Source organism: Odocoileus virginianus, chromosome 9 (assembly GCF_023699985.2).
Source record: "Odocoileus virginianus isolate 20LAN1187 ecotype Illinois chromosome 9, Ovbor_1.2, whole genome shotgun sequence".
Classification (NCBI taxonomy): domain Eukaryota; kingdom Metazoa; phylum Chordata; class Mammalia; order Artiodactyla; family Cervidae; genus Odocoileus; species Odocoileus virginianus.
Window position 1 is genome coordinate 27234022 of NC_069682.1, and position 23155 is coordinate 27257176.

At 45.2% G+C, this 23155-nt stretch overlaps 1 protein-coding gene across 1 annotated transcript in view; it reads right to left on the reverse strand.

The window, feature by feature from the left end:
• Nucleotides 1-21528, reverse strand: part of FAM171A1 (family with sequence similarity 171 member A1) — a 124535-nt gene extending 103007 nt beyond the window's left edge. The window contains exon 1 of the mRNA XM_020881260.2: nucleotides 21255-21528. Coding sequence (XP_020736919.2) covers nucleotides 21255-21351 — 97 coding nt within the window. The 5' untranslated portion in view covers nucleotides 21352-21528. The remainder of the gene's footprint in view (nucleotides 1-21254) is intronic.
• Between the last annotated feature and the right edge of the window lie 1627 nt (nucleotides 21529-23155).

Below are 23155 nucleotides of genomic sequence, written 5' to 3' on the forward strand. Positions count from 1 at the left end.
GCACATTGCCTCAGGAAGTTATCAAGTGCTACTTTCATTACATTTCATTGTATAACATTTCCAATTTTATTGACCTTTCCTCCAAAGTAACAGAGTCTTCTCTTTCTTTATCCAGAGGCCTTAAGTTTTCAAAGCAGTCTGGCATCATGATACCATCTAAGGTCATGCCAGCTTTATATTATGTCCAGTAATAGGCTGGGGTGAAATAGAAACATTTTTTTCAAGTTCAATTTTAGATATGATTATATATTTTTTCTTTTTATTTTTCTGGGGGGACAATTGTTAACTGACTCATTAGCAAACCAGGTGTTTTCCCAGCAAGCTAGGAAGTTGACTGTAGCATTATCCAAAAAACTGATATGTAATCAGAACCACACAGAAGAGGCCAGGGCTGGTGCCATGAAAACCATGGAACACAGAAGTCCCTGGTGGTCCAATGGATAAGAGTCCGCCTACCAGTGCAGAGGACACTGGCTCCTTTGCTGGTAGGGGAAGGTCCCGCATGCCTCGGAGCAGCTAAGCCTGTGTACCACAACTACTGAGCCCGTCCGTGTGCCAGAGCCTGTGCTCTGCAACAAGAGAAGCCACCGCAATGAGAAGCCCGCACATGGCAACCAAGAGCTGCCCCGGCTGGCTGAAACTAGAGAGAGCCCGCAAGCACCAACGAAGACACAGCACAACCAAAAATAAATAAATAATTAAAAAATTTTTTTTAAAAAGCATGGAACAGAGCTGTGTGCACAGGTGTTCACAGCAGACCTAAGCGTACACATCTCCATCTGGAACAGAAGTCCTGCTAACTGAAGAGCTCACTGCATCCATGATACTGTAAACTCTGGCACAGTTGGAATCACAAATCTATTTTATTCTGTCTGACAAAGTGTAGGAGGGGCTTAACAAATATCCATGAATGAGTGAGTGAATAAACGAACAGCACTAAATCCAGGTTCTCCCTACAGCACGCTGCACCTTATCTTTCAATTCCCTGCAAAGGTGAGAGAATTCAAGGGGACCCCAGGCCACTCTGGATTGCCCACCAGCCACTCCCCACACTGAGATGTCTCTTCTGAGGCTCCCATGATGGCCACTGGAGGGGCCTTCTCCTCTGGGAACAAAATCACTCCCACCTCATCACTACAATAGTTACCATCAGCTCCTTTATCTCCTTCACTTTAGGACTTGGAAAGATAAACACAGCATCTTTAATAACCCTTATATAAATGAAGATCTGAGCATAGGTGGTTATTTTCAACAATGTGGCTTCATCTCCAAAATATACAAACAGCTCATGCCACTCAATAATAAAAAAAGCAAACAACCCAATCCAAAAAATGGCAGAAGATCTCAATAGACATTTCTACAAAGAAGACATACAGAGGGTCAATAAGAACATGAAAAGATGTTCAACATTGCTAATTATTAGAGAAATGCAAATCAAGACTACAATGAGGTATCACACTAGTAAGAATGGCCATCATTAAAAAGTCTACAAATAATAAATGCTGGAGAGGGTGTGGAGAAAAGGGAACCCTCTTACACTATTGGTGGGAATGTATGTTGGTGCACCAATGTGAAAAGCAGTATGGAGGTTCCTCAGAAAACTAAAAATAGAGTTACCATATGATCCAGCAACCCCACTTCTAGGTACATATCTGGAGAAAACCATAATCCAAAAAGATACATGCATCCAAATGTTCACTGTAGCTCTATTCACAATAGCCAGGACATGGAAGCAACCTAAGTGTCCATCAACAGATGAAAAGCATAAAGAAAATGTGGGACATAATGGAATGTTACTCAGCCATAAACAAGAATGAAATAGTGCCATTTGCAGCAACATGGATGGACCTAGAGAATGTCATAGCAAGTAAGAGAAAGATAAATATCATATGTTACAGCTTATATGTGGAATCTTAAAACAAGGTACAAATGAACATATCTACAAAACAGAAATAGAATAACAGATGTAAAAAACAAACACGATTACCAGTGGGTAGGCAGGCAGTGGGGGCTAAATCGGGATATTGGGACTGACATATACATACTACTATATATAAAATAGATGATCAACAAGGATCTACTATATGGCACAGGGAACTCTACTCAATCTCAGTAATAACCTATGTGGAAAAAGAATCTGAAAAAGAACAGACACACATAGATACATAACTAACTCCCTTTGTTGTACACCTGGAACTAATGCAACATTGTAAATCAGCTACAGTTCCATTCAGTGCAATTCAGTCACTCAGTCGTGTCCAACTCTTTGCGACCCCATGAATCCCAGCATGCCAGGCCTCCCTGTCCATCACCAACTCCCGGAGTTTACTCAAACTCATGTCCATGGAGTCGGTGATGCCATTCAGCCATCTCATCCTCTGTCGTCCCCTTCTCCTCCTGCCCCCAATTCCTCCCAGCATCAGGGTCTTTTCCAATGAGTCAACTCTACAGTCCAATATAAAATAAAAATTAAACACCAACAACAAAACATCAAAGTCTCCTCCTCCGGCTGCTGAAATTGACTTTGAGGAGGCTGGCCTTTCTGTACTCTTTTGGCTGCTGTGATATAGATGCTTTCCCTTAACTCAATTGAAAAAGCAAGAAGAAGAATAGGGAAAGAAAGGAGATTGGGAACAAAGAGGGTAACTGCCTTCTCAATCAATTACACATGACTGGTATTAGCAGAAGAGGTTCAGGTTACAGATAGTTACACTAAAAAGGCCTTTGATATTGGACTATCTGGTTAAAGATTTACCAACCAAGCAGAAAAGATGGGAAAGAGGATTGATAATAATCGGGGAGAGGAAGCCAGAGCAGACATGGCAACTAGTTCACAGACTTAGAGTCACACCCACTACTCATTATGCTCCTATGGGATGAGAGATCAGTTTATTAGCAAGCTCAGCAACTCCACTGATAATTTTTCTTAGAGAAAAAAAAAAACCCAGTTGTTTTTCTAATGCTCTTTTTCTAATGCTTTATAAACTCAGAAGGCTTGGGTACAGGTGATATTATTCTCATGTCCCTGCAAAATCTACCATTCACATGGATGGGGGTGTGGCCCGAGGAATGCCTCCCCACTTTTCTCTTCATGATTAATTATTAGCCTTCAAATCCTGGCTCCAAAGCCACTTCCCTGGGAAGCCTCTCTGACAGCTCAGTAAGCCATCTCCTCCTCTGCATCCCTGCACCCTCTGCTGTTTGCCTATCGATGCTTCCCTCAAGGGGCCTTGAGTTCCTGAAAAGAGGGGCTGGATCTTAATCATCTTTGAAAATGATCTCTAAACAGTGAGTGTGAATCCCTGCAACAACTGAGAGATGCTGAAAGAAATGCAGTAGTGTGCAGGCAGGACAGCCACTTCTACGCGGTACTGACAGATGACTACAAGCTATATTGCCTTTCATGTATAAAAGGGAATAAACTCTCTCCCAAATACCTCTTGAAAGCACTTGAAAATCGAAAGGAATCCATAAATGTAACATCAACCTTTTTGGTGATAAAAGCTATGGAAAGCAGATTCTTTATTGGATGGATCAATGGATGGATGGGTGGGTGAGTAGATGGATGGATGAATGGATGGGTGGATGGATGGGTGGGTAGGTGGGTGGGTGGATGGATAGATGAATGGGTGGATGGATGCATGGGTAAATGGGAGGGCAGACAGATGAAATGGTTGGATAGGTGGATTGTTGGGTGGATAGAGAGTAGTTAACCAGCCATGAAGCAGCTAACAGGAAGATAGAGAGAGGAAGCATCTAACTTCAAGTCTTTCCAGACCATCCTTTCAGGGAAACATCTCCCCAGGGATTCTGAATTTAGAAATGGGAAGATGGGAGAAGGGAATAGCCCCACCTAATTAACAAAATGTTATCTAATGAGTACACATTAACAACCAGCCCTGGTCTAAAAGCTAGTAACTCCTCTCTCATATTTACTTAGCATTTATGTAGTATTTTAACATGTATTGATTTAGAATGCATAAGTTTAATATTTAATGTGACATAAACAGATTGCCATCAAGGTTCTCAAAGAACCATCACTAGAGGCAATGATTCTATTTTTAAATTTAAAAAAGGCAAATGAGTTTCAACAAGATAGTTTAAAAACCTAGTTCAAAGAAGAGGGGAGAAAGTTCATAATAGGATAGTTTTTAATCAATTTTAACTTCAACTAAAAATGTAAGTTGCAGCACACGAATTGGGTCTAAAGAAAACACAAAGTGTGCATTAAAAATTATTTGAACAGTTTTCTCTGTCAAGAGGTGAATGAACTAAAAAAGATCCCTTTCTAAGTTTAATTTCACTAGGCAGTCTTTAGGTTTACAGTAAAGGAAAAATATATCCATAAACTGTGCGCCAAGTATCTGCCAAGGGAGGTTGTTTAGGAAGGAGACTTCGTTTTGCTGTGGCCGTACAGAGTCCTGCAGGGACACTGCCTGGAGAGCAGAGCCACATTTTAAAAGGGCTCCCTGGGCTCCAGCAGATGGACTGCAAACTTGACCAGACTGCAGACACCGTGCCCTCCACCCTCACCAGTTGAACGCATTAACTTCTCTACCCCTCCCCATATGCTTTTTCACACAGTCACAAACATGTCCAGCAGATGGTAGGTAAAAAAGAAAGAAATCGATCAGCCGAGCAAAAAGTGAAAAACCTTTTTCTAAAGGAGGCATCCAATCTCCTCCAACCTCTGATTAGATGGGAATATTTTAAATAATCAAATGGCACGAAACACAAGTAATGTCTTCCATGTCATCCTCAAGAAGCACTGCCCTTTTGTATTACAATATGTGGGATAATAGACTTCATGGATCTAACGCTAGTCTGTTTTCCTAACTCGGAATAATCACAGATTTTCTTAATATCAAAAAATACTGACACAATAATAGAGCCACTAGCAGTTCCCAGCCAGTGATTTTTCTCCACATTAAACAACAAACAAATGCAGGGCTCTGAGGGTCAGCATTTCAGGAATCAGACTGAACAATCCCATCTCACGAGCATCATGGCAAGAAAATGTCTTAAGTTCAGAAAAAAAATCCTCTCCTTTCATGAAATCTCTATTTTAATCTAAACAACAGAAAGGCTATTTATGCTACTAAATCTGTATGTCTGGGTAGAAGTCCAAAGAAGCCAGACAAAGGACTTGGGGAAAGTACCTCCACTAAAAGGCAACAGTATACACAGCAGGGAAATCCTACACAGGAGTCACTGTTCTGCATGGATACAGTTTCTTAAAAAAAAAGGGAGGCTGCTCTGAGTGAGCAAGTGAGAGTCACTCAGTCATGTCCGACTTCTTGTGGCCCTATGGACTGTATGTAGCCTTCCAGGCTCTTCTGTCCATAGAATTCTCCAGGTAAGAATACTGAAGTGGGTTGTCATTTCCTTCTCTAGAGGCTGCTCTAGAGAAAGTTAGGAAAGGCCATATGAGGGAAGAAATAGAACTGAAAAAAGAGGACCTGACTCAGACACCCACCTTTGCCCCCATACCAGATGTGGCTCTCTGGAACAGCTTGGTTCTGTGAAATCCACATGCAGACATGCACATGCATCTAAAGACACCCAGCGTATATTTTTACAGGTTAACAGCACCAGCAGAGGAAATAAGCAGACAATCTTATGTGCGTGCGTGCTCAGTTGTGTCCAACTCTTTGCAACCCCAAGGACTGCAGCCCGCTAGGTTCCTCTGTCCATGGAATTTTTCAGGCAAGAATACGGGAATAAGTTGCCATTTCCTCCTCCAGGGAATCTTCCCAACCCAGGGACTGAACCTGCATCTCTTAAGTCTTCTGCATTGACAGGCAGATTCTTTACCCCTGCGTCACCTGATCCTATCTGTTCTCAATTTCCCAATGATAGACTCAGTCTTTAGGAGAGTATTTTAAATCTCAAGGAATTTCACTTATTACAGTAGATCATCTCTTGGTATGCCTGGCTCTGAACCAAAATGTCTTACTTCTGTGAATAGATATGTTTAGAACTTTATTGTTTATCTTAAGTTTAAAAAAGGTTATTAGAATACTTTGAGGAATTGAATCAATACACTCATGACTCAAAAGGGACAGTGATGTGCCCCCAGTAATTTCTAGAAGCTGTTTAGTTTAGTCATTAAGAGATCCTAGCACTTTTTGGAATGTATCAACTCTTGCACCTTCCAACTGGTACGCATGTTGAGGTTTCTTTTAAAGAGAAGAACAGGCATAGAAACAGTTCTACAGAACTTCTAGCTTTGCATTAGTAGGATGCAAATAATAGACTCTGGAAGGGTTACTTTTATTTTCTTTTTCTTTTCTATTCCTTCTCCACCCTGACACACATACACACCATGGCATATCTGGCTGATATGTAATAAAATAGTTCTACATGATCAGATGGGATGGATATTCATTGGGGAGGTAATCTGGTCATGTGACAGTCTTCAATAAAATATCAAAGAAAAATAAAAGTATGCATGAAAATAAGCATAATGGTGAAATTTTAATTTTAATTTTAAAAAGTGCTCCAAGACTCTTCAAAAACTAAAGCCATTTACAGCTGAAAAATGAAACGTATGCACTATATTATCTATCTGGGCATCTATGTACCTATCTATTTGGTATATATAAACCTGCCCACTAAAAAGGCTAAAATTAAAAAGACTAGCAGCACCAGAAGTTGGTGAGAACATGGAACAACAGAAATTCTCACATATATTCTATTTGTGTATAGAAAGATACAACTAATTTAGAAAAAGATCTAGTGATACCTTATGAAACTAAACATTCTGCTGGGTTATAGGGTATTTATTTCACTAACAGCAATGAAAGCATATGAAAACATATATATCCACAGAACAACTGTATAAAATGTTCACAGCAACTCTATTTACAACAGCCCCAAACCAGAAACAACTTGTTTCTATAGGAGAATGGATAAACACACTGCAGAATATTCCTCCAGTGAAATATTACTCAGCAATAAAAATAAGTGATCCATTGTTTCAAGAAACACATGGATAGATCTCAAAAAAAAAATTATGGTAAACAAAAGAAGCCAGGGTCCATATTGTGTGATTCCAATTATAGGAAGTTCTAGCACAGGCAAGAAAAGTAATCTAAGGTGGAAAAAGAACAGTGGTTTCCCCTAAGAGGCAGGGGCAGAAACTTACTGAGAGGGGCATAAGGGAAATTTCTGGAATGATATTCTGTACCACAATGGGATTTAGGGTTTCACAGGTGAATGCGTATGTCAACACTTAAGATGTGTGTATTTCCTTGTATGTAAATTTTCCTATGAGAGAGAAATCAAACACATATTGAATGCTCATTAATGCTATTCATGCTGCAGCATTTGGAAGAAAGGGCACAGTAATTTGATACATATTTTAAAATTCATGGAAAAAGGAGATGGATTAATTGATGCACAGAAGGATGAATGAATTGAGAGATAAGTAATAAAGCAAGTGTGTGCTTGTGTGCTAAGTCACTTCAGTTGTGTTCCATTCTTAGCAACCTTATGGACTATAGCCCGGTAGGCTCCCCTGTCCATGTGATTTTCCAGGCAAGAATACTGGAGGGGGTTACCATGCCCTCTTCCAGGGGATCTTCCCAACCCAGGGATTGAACCTGCATCTCTTATATTTTCTGCATTGGCAGGCGGGTTCTTTACGGCTAGCACCACCAATAAAGCAAGTATAGTAAAATGTTAATTAGAGAATTCCAGTGATTAGTATGGGGTATTCCCTGTAAATTTCTTTTAATTTTTTTAGTGGACAAATATTTTCATGAATATTGGAAGTAAGTTGGAAAAAAATTTATTATAGTCCCATAATGGTATCATTTAGAAATTTATTTTCACGATCATTGTATAAGCAAAGAGGACCTAAGAAGCCTTCTTTTTTTTTGAGAGTGAAAAAGATTAAACTTTTGCAAGTAGGTCCAAATGCCAAATAAACACTGTATTTTACACCTACTTTGGAGTGACTAAAGCCCCCACTTGATGCCCAAAGAGGACAAGGGCATATTTACAATCCAAATATACCTGAAGGACTGTTTTGGAAATAACCACATACTTTCCTACCCATGACTCTCCAGTTGCTGGGTTCTAACAGGTCCCTCTTGTTACAAAAACTGCTTGCCAAATACTAATGGGCTTTGAACACAAACCAGAAGGTTCCCCCAAGCCCGGCTAGGTGTAACTCAGAAATCCCACCTTGTTCGACGGGACCTCCCTCAGGAGCTCAGGAGAATTCCTGGTGAGAGCCCCTTACGTCTTCCACACATCTGCATTCTCCACAACAAGCCCAGGAGCTGCTCTTAGGACGCTCAGAAGTAACTGTTCAGGGTGGCTTTCCGAGGCTCAAAGGCCAACAAGGATCACGCAGCGGATATTTTTGTCTTTCTTCATAAAAACAAACAGGCCCATCCGGAGCCCCCTTATTTATACTGGTAAAATGCCAAGAGGGTCAAAATTGTGTGAAATTCTACTTTAATCCTCCAGCTCATAAAGCAGCCCAGTGTGAGAGTGAAGGCTGCCTGGTGTCACATAGCGGACTCTGTCACTTACTGTGTGATTTTTGGGGGTAAATGGTTTAACTTCTTTATGCCTCACATTCCTCTTCTATAAAATGAAGCTGGTATTTACAGCTATTGCAGGATTGATGCTAAAAAGCCTCTTGATGAAAGTGAAAGAGGAGAGTGAAAAAGTTGGCTTAAAGCTTAACATTCAGAAAACTAAGATCATGGCATCTGGTTCCATCACCTCATGGGAAATAGATGGGGAGACAGTGGAAACAGTGTCAGACTTTATTTTAGGGGGCTCCAAAATCACTGCAGATGGTGACTGTAGCCATGAAATTAAAAGACGCTTACTCCTTGGAAGGAAAGTTATGACCAACCTAGACAGCATATTATAAAGCAGAGACATTACTTTGCCAACAAAGGTCCGTCTGGTCAAGGCTATGGTTTTTCCAGTGGTCATGTATGGATGTGAGAGTTGGACTGTGAAGAAAGCTGAGTGCCGAAAAAATTGATGCTTTTGAACTGTGGTGTTGGAGAAGACTCTTCAGAGTCCCTTGGACTGCAAGGAGATCCAACCAGTCCATCCTAAAGGAGATCAGTCCTGGGCGTTCATTGGAAGGACTGATGCTGAAGCTGAAACTCCAGTACTTTGGCCACCTCCTGGGAAGAGTTGACTCATTGGAAAAGATCCTGATGCTGGGAGGGATTGGGGGCAGGAGGAGAAGGGGGAGACAGAGGATGAGATGGCTGGATGGCATCACCGACTCAATGGGCATAAAGTCTGAGTAAACTCTGGGAGTTGGTGATGGACAGGGAAGCCTGGCGTGCTGCAGTCCATGGGGTCACAAAGTCGGACACGAATGAGTGACTGAACAAAGCTGCCTTAGGTTTTCCTCACATGTGCCTCCAGATTTTAGAGCTTAGTCCATACAGTTTAGGGTCCTATAGTCTCAGGGCAGGAAGGGACAGAGAAGACTCCATTACAACAGTCCTTCTTGAGACTCTTGGAAAGAAAACCCGCGGTTGTCTTCTTCTCTGCTCCTCTCAGCATCTCCGGCAGCAGAGAAACCTGCCTGCCACCTCTCTATCCACTGCAGACATCACGATCCATCTTTACACTGTGGCTATGTGGGCAGGATGAGATGCCCAAAGTTGTCCCGCCCTCATTGTAGCACTTTCTAATGTCACATGGAATGGAAAAAAGAACTACAGAAGAGGTGATGAAGGCCACGTACTCAAAGACAGGGAGGTTGTCCTTAATTGTCCTATGGGCCCAACAAGAATCTGCCTGCAATGTGGGAGACCTGGGTTCAATCTCTGGGTCGGTAAGATCCCCTGGAGAAGGGAATGTCAACCCACTCCAGTATTCTTGCCTGAAGAATTCCATGGACAAAGAAGCCTGGCCGGCTCATAGTCCATAGTGTCGCAAAGAGTCGGACACAACTGAGCCACCATTTTCACTTTCAGCCTAACCACATGAACCCTTAAAAGTTGAGAGCTTTCTCTGGTCATGGTCAGAGAGACAGGGCAGAAGGAGAAGTCAGAGATACATGACATGTGAACAGGACTCCGCATTCTGCTGCCCGTTTGGCAGTGGAAGGGGCAAGGTGACAAAGGATACAGGTGGCCTTAAAGAGTGAAGACAGGCTCGCGGCTGTCAGCCAGCAAAGAAACAGGGACCGCTGCTTGATTTCTGTGAGGAACTCAATTCTGATGACAACTTGAATGAGAGTTTGAAAGCGAACTCTAACCTGGAGCCTCCGAGAAGGATCCTGCTTTGCTGGTGCTTTGATTTTGGCCTTGTGATGCACTACGCAGAGGCTCAGCTGAGCGGCGCCCACACCTCCCACCAAAAGGAACTGTGGGGTCATATCCGTGCTGCTTCATGTCACTGATTAGGGCTAATCTGTGAAGCAGCCATAGAAAACGAATCTAATGGCCCTTAAAATATCTGAGTTTCCCAGCAGGTCTTCTGGTATCTTTATTTATTTTGTTTAGAGCAAACACTCTCTGGGACTGGATCATCTTTCATAAACAAGGCTTTGAGGCTGCTCACTTAGCTGCCCTGCTTTTAAGAACAACAATGAGATGCCCCAACTTCTTTCATCTGATGAACTCGGTTCAGCTATTCTGGGGCTGAACCTGTGAGGACAGTCAGGATGAAGTTCTATTGGAGGACTGTGCGAATGTTGGGGCCTTGGGTCCAGCCCTGCACTTGCTAACATTATGGACGTGAAATGGAAAGCACAGCATACAAAGTCAAGAGACCCAGTTTCAAGTTCTCCTTGGATTATGTTCTGCAGGGTAAACAGCAAGCTTAAATTTGGCCTCCTACGACCAAATAGGAGGTCGCCTATTGCTCTCTCAAGTGTGGTGAGAGCAGCACATGACACAGCACGTTTATGTCTGAATCTGCTTTTAGAAACCACAAATTCAAGGCAGTCCAAAATCCATCCTGCCATAGATGGAATGTCTGTGCCACCCACCCCAGAATTAATATATTGAAACCTAATCTCTTATGTGATAGTATCTCAAGATGGGGCTTTTGGGAGGTGCTAATGTCATGAGGGTGGGGATCTCATGAATGAGATTAGTGCCCTGATAAGCAAGAGGTCTCAGAGAGTTCCCTCTCCCATTCTGCTATGTGAGGACATCTGCAAAGCAAAAGTGGGCTCCTACCAGACACCACATCTGCCAATTCCTTAATCTTGGATTTCTCAGCCTCCCAAACTGTGAGAAATAAATTTCTGCTGCTTATTAGCCAACCAGTCTATGGTAATCTGATACAGCAGCTTGAATGGACTAAGACATCCACTGTTCACCTTTATTTAATAAGAAAGTATGATCCACTCTCCCAACAAAGTACTCATTCAAATCACTAATAAAATAGTATTAGAAATCAACTATAAATTATAAATAAATTAAGAACAAGCAAATGAATAGAATGCTGTTAATAACAAAATATTAAGACCCAAGTCACACAAGCTTTAATTTTCTCTGTTAAGACAGATTTCCATTTTAAAAATGCTTCTTGTTGACCCTTCTCTCTGAGAGGAAAGATCTAAGCTCTAATTGTGGTGCAAAGGAAACAAACCACAACCACACTTGAGTATGATCAGTACAAAGTCATTCATGAGACTCTGCTACTAATTACTGGTTCGAAATCAGAGGTCTTACTAATATGACTCACCTTACGGATTGAGCTAGCTTTCATTAGTGTTTAGTCTTTAGTTCAGCTCTGTCAAAATGACATTAAATTCTTTCCTTCAATATGAATTCAGCCATTTTTCTATTCAAATCCTAAGCTCAGAAAAGTTAGTCTAGGCACATGAAATGTTCATTTGACTTGGACATGGTTGTCTCTGCTCATTACACTCATGTGTCTCTATCCCTGTGGGGCACAGCTCAAAACAAGACAAATGAGAAACAAACCAGTCTGTCACAGGCTCAGCACTCACTTCCATGCTAACTTCTCCTAAGCGAGCTTTGTCAAAACCCTTTTCTACTTCCCACAATCTCAAAAAATCTTGCCTGTTCTCATATTTGAGTATGTTTATGTATTTCATAGAAAACTCAGGGTTTGAACTATTTGAACATATTAAATCTGTATTTGATCATACCATCACCAATGTAAGTACTATGAGTTTTACCTAATTGTTAATGAAAATTATTATTCCCAGCTTCAACTGATATTGGAAATCACCACAGCATCAATATTGTCAAATCAATGCTGTCCCTGCTTAAGTATTTGATCACCGAAAGGACACCTCTTACCTAACTTACAACTTTTAGAAACAATAAGTGGTGTTCTGTGTGCTTATGCTCTCTCAAATGCAACTTCCTGTGTCCCACTGTGACAAATCCTTAAATATCTAGAAATAAACATCACAGAGACCTTACAGCTGAATTCTAGTCATGCAAGTGTTAACAGGTTTCATCATACTCAAGAGACTCTTGTCTAATTACATTAAAGTACCTTGGTGAAGTCCTTCCCAATTTATTTTTCTATTTCTATTCCAACTGGATTGTAAAATATGAGAGGGTGAGCACCCCTAAGTAATCAAGCTTACCCAAAAATATACTGTCCCTTCCACATCACCCTTTTCAGCATAACAAGTGTTTAGCACACTGTCTTCACACAGAGGGGCTTCCCTGGAGGCTCAGCGGTAAAGAATCCCCTGCCAAGCAGGAGACACAGCTTCGATCCTGGGTCGGGAAGATCCCCTGGAGAAGGAAATGGCAACCCACTCCAGTATTCTTGCCCGGGAAGTCCCACAGACGGAGAAGCCTGGTGGGCTACAGTCCATGGGGTTACAAAGAGTCGGACACGACTCAGCAACTGAGCACACACACTTCACAGAGCAGACACTCAGCATTTAGGATTTTAAGGACAAAAAAGAGGAGCATGGCTGTGAGTGAAGAAAGTGAAGATATACAACCAGCACCCAGGGGATGACGATGGAACATTCTAGCCGGAGGCGATGATTTAACCTGGCGAAGAACAGGAGATAAAGTTGGAACAGACATGGGAGGAGAGGCCAGATGTCATAATTTAGACTCCAAACGCTGGGCAACAGAAAGTCAAGTTTTTCTGTGGGAGAGAAACATGAATAAAATGGTGTTTGTAGAGGGTCACATGGAGAGAGCTTGGGTGGAAAGAATGGACCACAACAGAAAGACACATTGAAGGTGAAAGTGAAGTCACTCAGACGTGTCTGACTCTTGCCCGCCAGGCTCCTCCGTCCATGGGATTTTCCAGGCAAGAACACTGGAGTGGGGTGCCATTTCCTCCTCCAGAAAGATGCACTACTTTGCACAAGTATCTATGAGGGCAAAGACAGGCCTGGGAGGGAGAACGCAGAGAGGTGAGTGAATGACTGCTGATGAGATGAGAAGGGAAGGCAAGAACGATGCCTGAACATGAGGCAAGATCTTGCTGACAAACAAAAGTCGTAGTCCACTGAGCTCCATTGGAAAAACATGAGTTATTTTGGTGGCGGTGGTGGTGGTGGTGGTGAGGCCCTTAAGGCTTCCCACAGTGATCCCCAACAGTGTTCCAATTTGGTATAATCTTGTTAAACAGATGCAAAAAAAGTCCAGACACATCTCCAAATGTTATCATCAGCAGCTTGATCCCCCAAAGTGGTCCGTACTGAATAATTACCCTGGGTGTATGGGTGCATCTCTCCTCGTAGTCCTTGGGGGTCAATGCCTGTACTGGTTTTCTTTATTTTAATATTTATTTATTTATTTGGCTGTGCCAGGTCTCAGTTGCATCACACAAGTTCTTTATTTGTGGCATGCAGACTCTTAGTTGTGGCATGTGGGATCCATCCAACCAGGGATGGAACCTCGGCCCCCTGCATTGGGAGCACATGGTCTTAGCTACTGGACCACCAGGCAAGTACTGTATTGGTTTTCTATTATACCACTTTAGCAAGGGGCCACAACTCGGCAGCTTAAAACAATATAAATTTACCATCTTACGGTTCTGGAGGTCAGAAGCCCCAGATTAGTATCACTGAGCAAAAGTGAAGCTATCAGCAAGGTAGCATTCCTTCTGGAAGCCCGAGGGGAGAATCCATTTCTTCGCCTTTTCCCTCGTCCAGAGGCCGCCTGCATTCCTTGGCACTTGGCCTTTCCTTTCTTCAGAGCCGTGAAACATCTTCATCGTCTCTCTGACCCCCTGCTTCTGTTGTCACATCTCCTTCCCTGACTCTGACCTTCCTGCCTCCTCTTATAAGCACGATCCAGAATCATCTTTCCATCTGAAGATCCTTAACTGCATTAGCTCTGCCAAGTCCCTCCTGCCATGTAAAGTACTATTGTATTCACAAGTTTCAGGGAGCAGGAGGTGGACATCTTTGGGGGCCATGACTCTATCTTCCACAGGGTCTGTGTGGTTAGAGAACACCATTATCTGAGGGTCCCTTCACTTTCAGACTGGGTTTCCTCCTCTTCAGAACAAGAATATAAACTTGACCTCAAAGATCCTTCTGACGCTGTATAAACCCATCTGCTGCTGCTGCTGCTAAGTTGCTTCAGTCATGTCTGACTCTGTGCGACCCCATAGACAGCAGCCCACCAGACTCCCCCGTCCCTGGGATTCTCCAGGCAAGAACACTGGAGTGGGTTGCCATTTCCTTCTCCAATGCATGAAAGTGAAAAGTGAAAGGGAAGTCGCTCAGTCATGTCTGACTCTTAGCGACCCCATGGGCTGCAGCCTACCAGGCTCCTCTGTCTATGGGATTTTCCAGGCAAGAGTACTGGAGTGGGTTTCCATTGTCTTCTCTGATAAACCCATCTAGCAGGATCTAAAGATATCTATATAATTGTGCTCTATAGACTCACCCTTATGATTACCAACTGAATAGCTTCTAAAGGAGAGAAAGGATCTAAGGGCACATCCAGATTTGAGTCTAGTTAATAGATAAGCTGCTAAGTTAGGGTAAGCTGGATTGGAGAAGGAGGCTGGCAGTTGAGTTTGTCAACACCATGTGCTGATTAGAGATGTCCAGTAGCTTGCTAGACAGAAAGAAATAGAGCAAAGACACCAGGTCAAAGCCAGAGAGAGAAAATCTGGAATCATCCACAAATAGTGTTTAATTAGTGGAATCTCTGTGGGTTAATAGATCCTTCAAAGGGTAAAGGAAAGAAGAAAGAGCAAATGTTTGGAGCTTCACTTTTACCGAGAAGAGGAGGAGCTGGCAAATCATTTCAAACAGAGGCTTGATCAGAGGAAGGTGGAGACATCTTAAATATGCAGACTGAACTATTAATTTTAAGGGAACTCACTATGAAACCCTTCCTAAAGTGGGTGGTTTTCGGTCACACTGCAGAATTTAAGAATGATTACTTTTATACAACGAATTGGTCTATTTAGGGTGCTGAAGCTTAATCTAAAAAATACTTTTAAAGCACATTCATTTCCATGTTTGCTGGAACTGAATAATTTAGCCAGGGCTGTGGTCTTTGAAAGTCCTGAAGTGGGAACTTCCCTGATGGTAGAGTGGGTGGGAATACATCTGCCAATGCAGGGGACACAGGTTCAATCTATGGTCCAGAGGATTCCACGTGCAGCGGAGTAACTAAGCCAGTGCACCACGACGACTGAGCCCGGGCGCCCAGAGCCCATGCCCTGCAGCGAGAGAAGCCAGCGCAACGAGAAGCCTGTGCATGGCAACTAGAGAGTAGTCCTTGCTCACTGCTGCTGCTGCTGCTAAGTCGCTACAGTCGTGTCCGACTCTGTGCGATCCCATAGACAGTAGCCCCCCAGGCGCCCCCGTCCCTGGGATTCTCCAGGCAAGAACACTGGAGTGGGTTGCCATTTCCTTCTCCAATGCATGAAAGTGAAAAGTGAAAGTGAAGTCACTCAGTCGTGTCCGACTCTTAGCGACCCTATGGACTGCAGCCCACCAGGCTCCTCCGTCCATTTTCCAGGACAAGAGTACTGGAGTGGGATGTCATTGCCTTCTCCGCCTTGCTCACTACTACTAGAGAAAGCCCACATGTGGCAACAAAGACCCAGCTCAGCCAAAAATAAAATAAATAAAAAGTCCTGAAGTCATATCTGGTGAAATCAAATAAAAATGACTTGTTTACAATATTACTCTATAACTTGAGCAAACTATAAAAGCATTATTGAAGTATATGTGTTATCACAGGACAAATTCTTCCAATTAGACTTCTGAAATGCTTTTACATCCAATTCTCCTTCCACATACAGTCTGTTGTTTTTCCTGTGCTTTTTTAGTAAGTAGCATTTACTAAAACTACTAAATTAGCAGGGCTTCCCTGGTGGCTCAGCTGGTAAAGAATCCACCTGCAATGCAGGAGACTCCAGTTCGATTCCTGGGTCAGGAAGTTCCCCTGGAGAAGCGATAGGCTACCCACTCCAGTATTCTTGCCTAGAGAATTCCCATGGACAGAGGAGCCTGGCGGGCTACAGTCCATGGGGTTGCAAAGAACTGAATACGACTGAGTGACTAAGCACAGCACAGTGTTTGCCAAAAATAGTAAAGATAAGCTGTTAGATTTTCAGAGATATCAGTAATTTGTTTAAAAATGAAGGCTTGATTAAAACTTAGAAAGTACTTTCACTTGCAAGCTATTAGTTCAGGAATTCATCCACTGGTTCTTTCTCTTGGTTAGATTTTTTTAAGTCAATAAGTTGTAAGTTACCAAGTACAAACAGGATACAAAAAGAATTCTTAAAGTCATTTCAAAGACTTGGCCAGAAATTCTCTAGACAGTGCTGTTGCTTCTGCATAGCACTCCCACACCTGGCTTGCAAGGAAGCCCGGCAGTCTTGGCAAGTTCAAGTCCCACAGTTTCCCAGGATGTGAGCCTGAGTTTTATTTAGATGTTATGCTCTTAATATACTGTCAGCGTAAGTCATGCTTGTTGGATGAACCTCCTGATAGTTTTCATCCCTTCGTGGTCTTTCAACTGATCATGACGTTCTAACAACAGAAATTTGAATTTGGCTAAGAACAGATCTCTCGCAGAGAAGAGAGAGAGGCAACCATTCATCTCAGTTGTTATGACAGATTGTCGCTTTTCTGAGATGAACAAAAAGTTCGCACATCATTACAAAATACCTTACTGTTAGACAGTGAGCAGCAACCTAGCTCTGACTTTTCTTTTGTCACATAAAGAGAATTTTCTGGGTTTGTGTGTGTGTGTGTGTATGTGCTTAGTTGTGTCCGACTCTTTACAGCCCTTGGACTGTAGTCCACCAGGCTCCTCTGTCCATGAAATCTTCCAGGCAGGAATACTGAAGTGGGGTGCCATTTGCCCCTCCAGGGGATCTTCCTGACCCAGGGACTGAACATGCATCTCTTCCATCTTCTGCATTGGCAGGTGGATTCTTTACCACTAGCACCACCTGGGAAGCCCCATAAAGAGAGTGTTGGAGCTCACAAATACATCTCTGTAGGCCATGTCTGCACACCTTATGGTTCTTCAAGTAGCCTGACCCTGAGCCCCCAGGCCCCACCAAGCCAGTCTCAGTGCACAGTTTTGTAAGAGGGGGAGAAAGTCCAAATGAGTGGATGCTTGTGAATAACCATTTCTGTAAAATTCCCAGAAAAAAATTAGATACTGTAAACACTTTAGGGCAACTTAGATGAAAACACTTCATAAAAACATGCAATCATATGCTGGAGCTAGTTCAAATACATAATCAGCAAGGCTAAGCCTCATGGTGACAGTGAACCATTGCCTTTGAAGCCCCTTTGCTGATTCAAAGCAACTACAGTAGGAAGAGCCAAACCTTAAATTTTATCTTGCATATATAAAGAGCAAAGTGATGCCAAGAAATTCTGCAGATGTTAAGTTTCCTCGGATGACAGAACATAGGTTCATTTAATAAAGAAGGTGTCATTTAGCCCCAGGAATATAATGGGAATACTCTGGTCTATGATTTGTGTGCTCAAGGTCTCTAAGTAGTTTTTCCTAATCTAAACTTGGTTGGTGCATAACATCTGTGTGAACACAATGCAAGTTCAAAGCATGATTCACAGGGACTTCCCTGGGGGTCCAGTGGTCAGGACTCTGAGCTTCCACTGCCAAGGGCATGGGTTCAATCCCTGGTTGGGGAACTAAGATACTGCAAGCCTAGCTTTCAAAGACAAAACAAACAAAATCCCCAAGTATGATTCATGGAATAGTTTCCACTACAGTAAAAGCAAAACTCTTACAAATTAGGTTTCCAAGAAGGTAAACATTGACGGTTTTTTTTTTTTTCCTTAAAATGCATGCATGGTGCCCTATAGTACATGTATTGGGTTGGCCAAAAACTTAATTTGGGTCTTTCATAAGATGGAATGGAAACACCCTAGCGAACTTTCTGGCCAATGCTGTGCTAGCCATCTTCAATTTTTTACCCTTTCAACACTACCTGAGAACCAGCTCAGTGCAAAACCATTTACAACCTGCTGTGGAAAATGCAAAGTGATATCAGAGGGATTATTCGTTTTCATTGTGTATGTGGCCCCAGAGAACAGAGAAGACATGAATTTTAAAACTATGTTACAAATGTAAATGTCAAGACCCTCTGAAGAACTCAGCCAGATGAAGATGCCCTTCTAATATCAAAGGAGCAATTGCCCCATTGCCTGAAAAATGATATGAGCTCAAAATCCAGATGCCAGGTAGTGAGACCCTGTGTCATGGCTGAGCTCCTGGGCTCAACTTTTTAAAAGGCCATCCTATGTTTTGAGAGAATAGCATTGAAACAAGTATACTATCAAGGGTGAAACAGATCACCAGCCCAGGGTGGATGCATGAGACAAGTCCTCAGGGCCGGTGCACTGGGAAGACCCAGAGGGATGGGATGGGGAGGGAGGTGGGAGGGGGGATCGGGATGGGGAACACATGTAAATCCATGGCTGATTCATGTCAATGTATGGCAAATACCACAATACTGTAAAGTAATTAGCCTCCAACTAATAAAAATAAACGAAAAAAAAAAAGACATGGAAATAACAACAACAACAACAAAGGCCATCCTACCCAGTCAAGGAAGTAATCCTGGGGAAAAGTATTCCAAGATACTTGGATCTCCCACTTCAACCATATCACATACTAAGGGACTCCTTAGTACCTTAGTTACTGTTGTTTAGTCGCTAAATCATGTCTGACTCTTTGCAACCCACTGACTATAGCCCACCAGGCACCTCTGTCCATGGGATTCCCCAGGCAAGAAAGCTGGAGTGGGTTGCCATTTCCTTCTCCAGGGGATCTTCCCAACCCAGGGATCAAACACACATCTCTTTATGTCTCCTGTATTGGCAGACGGGTTCTTTACAACTCGTGCCACTTGGGTGCCCAAGGTACTCCTAGCTGTGCATAAATATCTCACAGGTTGAGCACTTCTCACCCACTGCACAGAATATTCCATTTTTGAGACTTCAGTTACCAGGTAAGATTTTCAGCAGCAAGATCTCTGCAAAATGTGGTCTTAGACCTAAACCTAGAAGACCTTTTTTGTTCCAGTTACAGCTATACCTTCTCCTATTTTATACATACATGAACTTACTATTTCCATATTCCAATTTCAAGTGCAAAACAAAAAATTCCACCCATTCTTTGGAATTAATGGCCTTGTGGAAACACAAATATCATATTCATTGGAATAGCTGATTCAAACATCAGTAGGGTATTAATGAAGAAGTCTGCAATTCAACACTGATGAGCTAATGTCCTAAACATTTATTTCGTACACAAAGAGATACACGAGTCTTTCCTGTACCTTATCAAGGTCCCCCCTTCCCTGATATACATGACTAAATTTATACACAATTCAGAATGGTCCTATTCCAGCACAGTTATAGAAAAAGCAGTGCATGAAAGAGATGCCAGCGAATGGTGTCGCAGGCGATGAACAGGAAAACCTTTAACTCAACATGTAGGAAACAAACTAAACCCAGCGGATTGTGGGGAGCACCTCCTTTCCCTATCGGAACATCAGAGGTGGAAATCCACCAGGGTTCTCTGCTCCCTGGCACTCCTGGGCTCGGAAAATTTGTCAGAAGGGAAGACGGTGAGCAGTGGGCAAGATGGAAAGAGGGAACGGTAAGGTCCAGCCGGAGGATGGAACGCTCGCGGAGGATTCAGTCTGCAAGGCAGACTTCACAGAACACACACCTTCCTGGAGGAAAGGACACCTCCAGGCGAGGAGTCGGGGGCGGGGGTGGGGGTCTATAGAGCCGCAGGGAAATCCTCCAGGTGGGCCTCAAAGGCCCGGCGAGGCCCGGCATCGGTGTCCTGGGTGGATGCCCGACGTTTGGGTGTCCTGGGTGGATGCCAGACGTTTACCTGGGGCGGCCTCACTCACCGTTGTGAAAAGCCAGGCAACAGAGAAGCATTCAATTTAGACCCCACAAACGGTGCAAAAGAAGCTTTGGGCGTCCCCCACAAATACATTCTTATTTTGAAAACAAAAGACAAGCTTGTGGCCATTCTCAGAGGCGATCACATTCCTCCCAGGGCTGGAAAGCAGATTTGCAAAGGCCAAAGATTAGACAAAAGGCAAGAGCCCTGGAAATGATTTAAAATAACAACAACAACGAAAAATTGATTAGGGCCTCCCAGTTCCAATTCTGTCTCCCCTTCCGGGGATGATTCCTGGGCTATCCAGCAAATCCCTTAAGGCCTGGAAAAGACGTGGGATAAGGAGGGGGAGGAGACCCCGAAACTTTCCCAAACTGCGGCAGGCTGGAGGCGGGCAGTGACCGCGGACCTCGGGGTTCCGGGGCGCAGGGGGCACCCCAGGGGCGGCGGCCACCCGTCAGCCGCCGCAACAAAAGGGCCGAGCGCAGCCTTCGCGACCGGGCTTCGAGCACCCGAGCCCGGAGGTGGGGAGCGGGCGATGGCGACCGGGGGGCGACCGCTGTCGCCCGGGCGAAGCAGGAGATGGAGCCGCGTGTCCGCGTCGCGCATAAAGGACCCTCGGCTGCATCCAAACCTGCCACCCGGGGCGCCTGCAGCGGATGCCACCCGCGCTCCCGGCGGTCCGCGGCCCCTCGGGAGCAGCTGCCCGGGTATCGCGGCTTCCCCGGGCGGCGCCACCCCGGTCGGGAGCGCGGCACGGGGCTGCGGGCCCGGTGGCGGTGGCTTGGGTTCGGGTTTCGGCCGCCGCGGGGACACAATGCGGCCCGGGAGCCCCGCCGCCTCTGCCGCAGGCCCGCGGCCGACACAAAGCCCGCCGCCGCCGCCAGCCCTCGAGCCTCTCGGGCCCCGCCGCCTACCGACCTTGGGCTCCGGCGCCAGGCTCCCGCAGCGTCTTGGTCACCGCCTTCCAGACGTGGCAGCCCAGCAGGCAGAGCAGGAGCGCCGCCGACCTGCTCATCTCCGCGCCGCAGGGCCCCGGGCGGCGCGGGCTGGCCGATCACCGGCTCGGAGCGGCGCGTCACGGGCGGTCGGCCGCCGCGCCACCCTCCATGTCGCCTGGCTCCGCGCGCGCCGGGCCCCGCCGCCCGATTGGCCGCGCCCCCGCCCGGCGCGGCGCCGGGCCCCGCAGCCCACGGCCGCTCCCGCCTCCGCGCGCCCCGGTGGGTTTCCCCGAAGAGAGCCACCACCGCGCCGCCGCCGCCGCCGCCTTAACCCCTTCGCGCCCCCGCCCGCCGAGGCGCCCAGGCCCGGGGCCATGGTGCCACCTGGCGGCCGCGCGCCCGCCCGCCCGCCCGTGTCGCCACCTCCTCGGGTCCACCCCGCGCTCCCGCCGACCTCGGGGGGCCGTGGACGCGACCTTGGCGCCCACACCTCCCGGCCGCTTGGGAGTGACTCACCCGCTTTTCAGGCCCGTACCCGCGCACCTGGTTAGCTGATGGCCCTCTGGAGGCGCTGGGGTCTCCCCGTGTGACTTCGCTTGGTTTCTGCAGGATCGCGCCTCCGTGCAGCTCTTCCTGTCTCAATCCACCCAGGAACCCCAGGGGAGATCCCACACCCAACGTCCAAGGTCTGCGGGCACAGAAAGGCCCAGGCCATGTGCGCAGCAGACGGCCCTCAGCGCCTAAGCGTTGACCTTGAACATCTCCAGGTTGAAGATTAGGTTGGGGAGGAAATTTACATTTATTAAGTGCTTTTTACTTCTCATTTTTGTCTTCTATGATCTCTAATCTATGATCTAATCTATCTTCTAATCTATGATCTCAGAGATAGGTATTGTAGTCCCCATTTACAGATGGGAAAATCGAGCCTAAGGCGGTTTAAGGAATTTGTCCTTAGCACATAGCTCCAAGATTCCCATAAGACAGTCATGCTGGCCCTGGGTTGAAGCTCTCCACAAAAAGGTCTGCAGGTACTCCCACCTCCCATCCCAACTTCCTTTCCAGAACTTGCTCTTGTCTGGGTGCCTTCCTCCATACAACCCTCATGTCCCCTGACCCTCTTCCACCCCATCTCCCCACCAGCACTGTGGGGACCCTGGGACCTCTGTCCGGGGCCTCTGCTCTGGGAAGAGCCACACCAGGCTCACCAGACACCCAGTGCTGCCTCCAGAGCAGTAGGCCAGAGGAGGGTTATTACTGTACTTTTATTAATTGGGCATTTAGGCATGGCAGGCACTGTACCAAAAAGAGAATGAAGGATGGCGCTTGCCCAGTTGGCTTATTATAGACAATCCTTGTGAGCTACAATAAAACCCAGGAGGAGGGGAAGCCCTTGTGTGTGTTATTCGCACCCCAAGGACCAATGCCTCAATGAATGCAAACTGGGCACCTTCACAGGGTGGGGGGTAGTCAAGAAGGCGGAAAAGAAAGCCCACAGTTAGGGACTGCCTGATACCTCCTCCTCCTCCTGACTTCCAGTGTCAAAGCCTTAGGGTAATTCCAGAGTCCACATCAGCGCCAGGAGAGCGGAGCATGTGAGAGGACCATCAGGATCAGTCTGTCCTCAAGTCCAGCTTGGGTTCCTGCCCACAGGAGCAGAGTCCAGGCCAGCAAGCTTGCAGGGTGGAAGATGGCTCTTGCAGTTGGGCGGTCTCAAAGTTTTCAAGTCTCTTTTTTGAGCTGGGGGGCTGCTTCTAAGAAAAGAGACATTAAGTCCATCCCAGAGCTGAAACTTCTCCCTTCATATCTTTTGAAAATGTGCCTTTGTCTGGGATGTTGGTTCTAAGAGATAGGAGTAGCCTGAGCAAAATGATAATAGAGAAC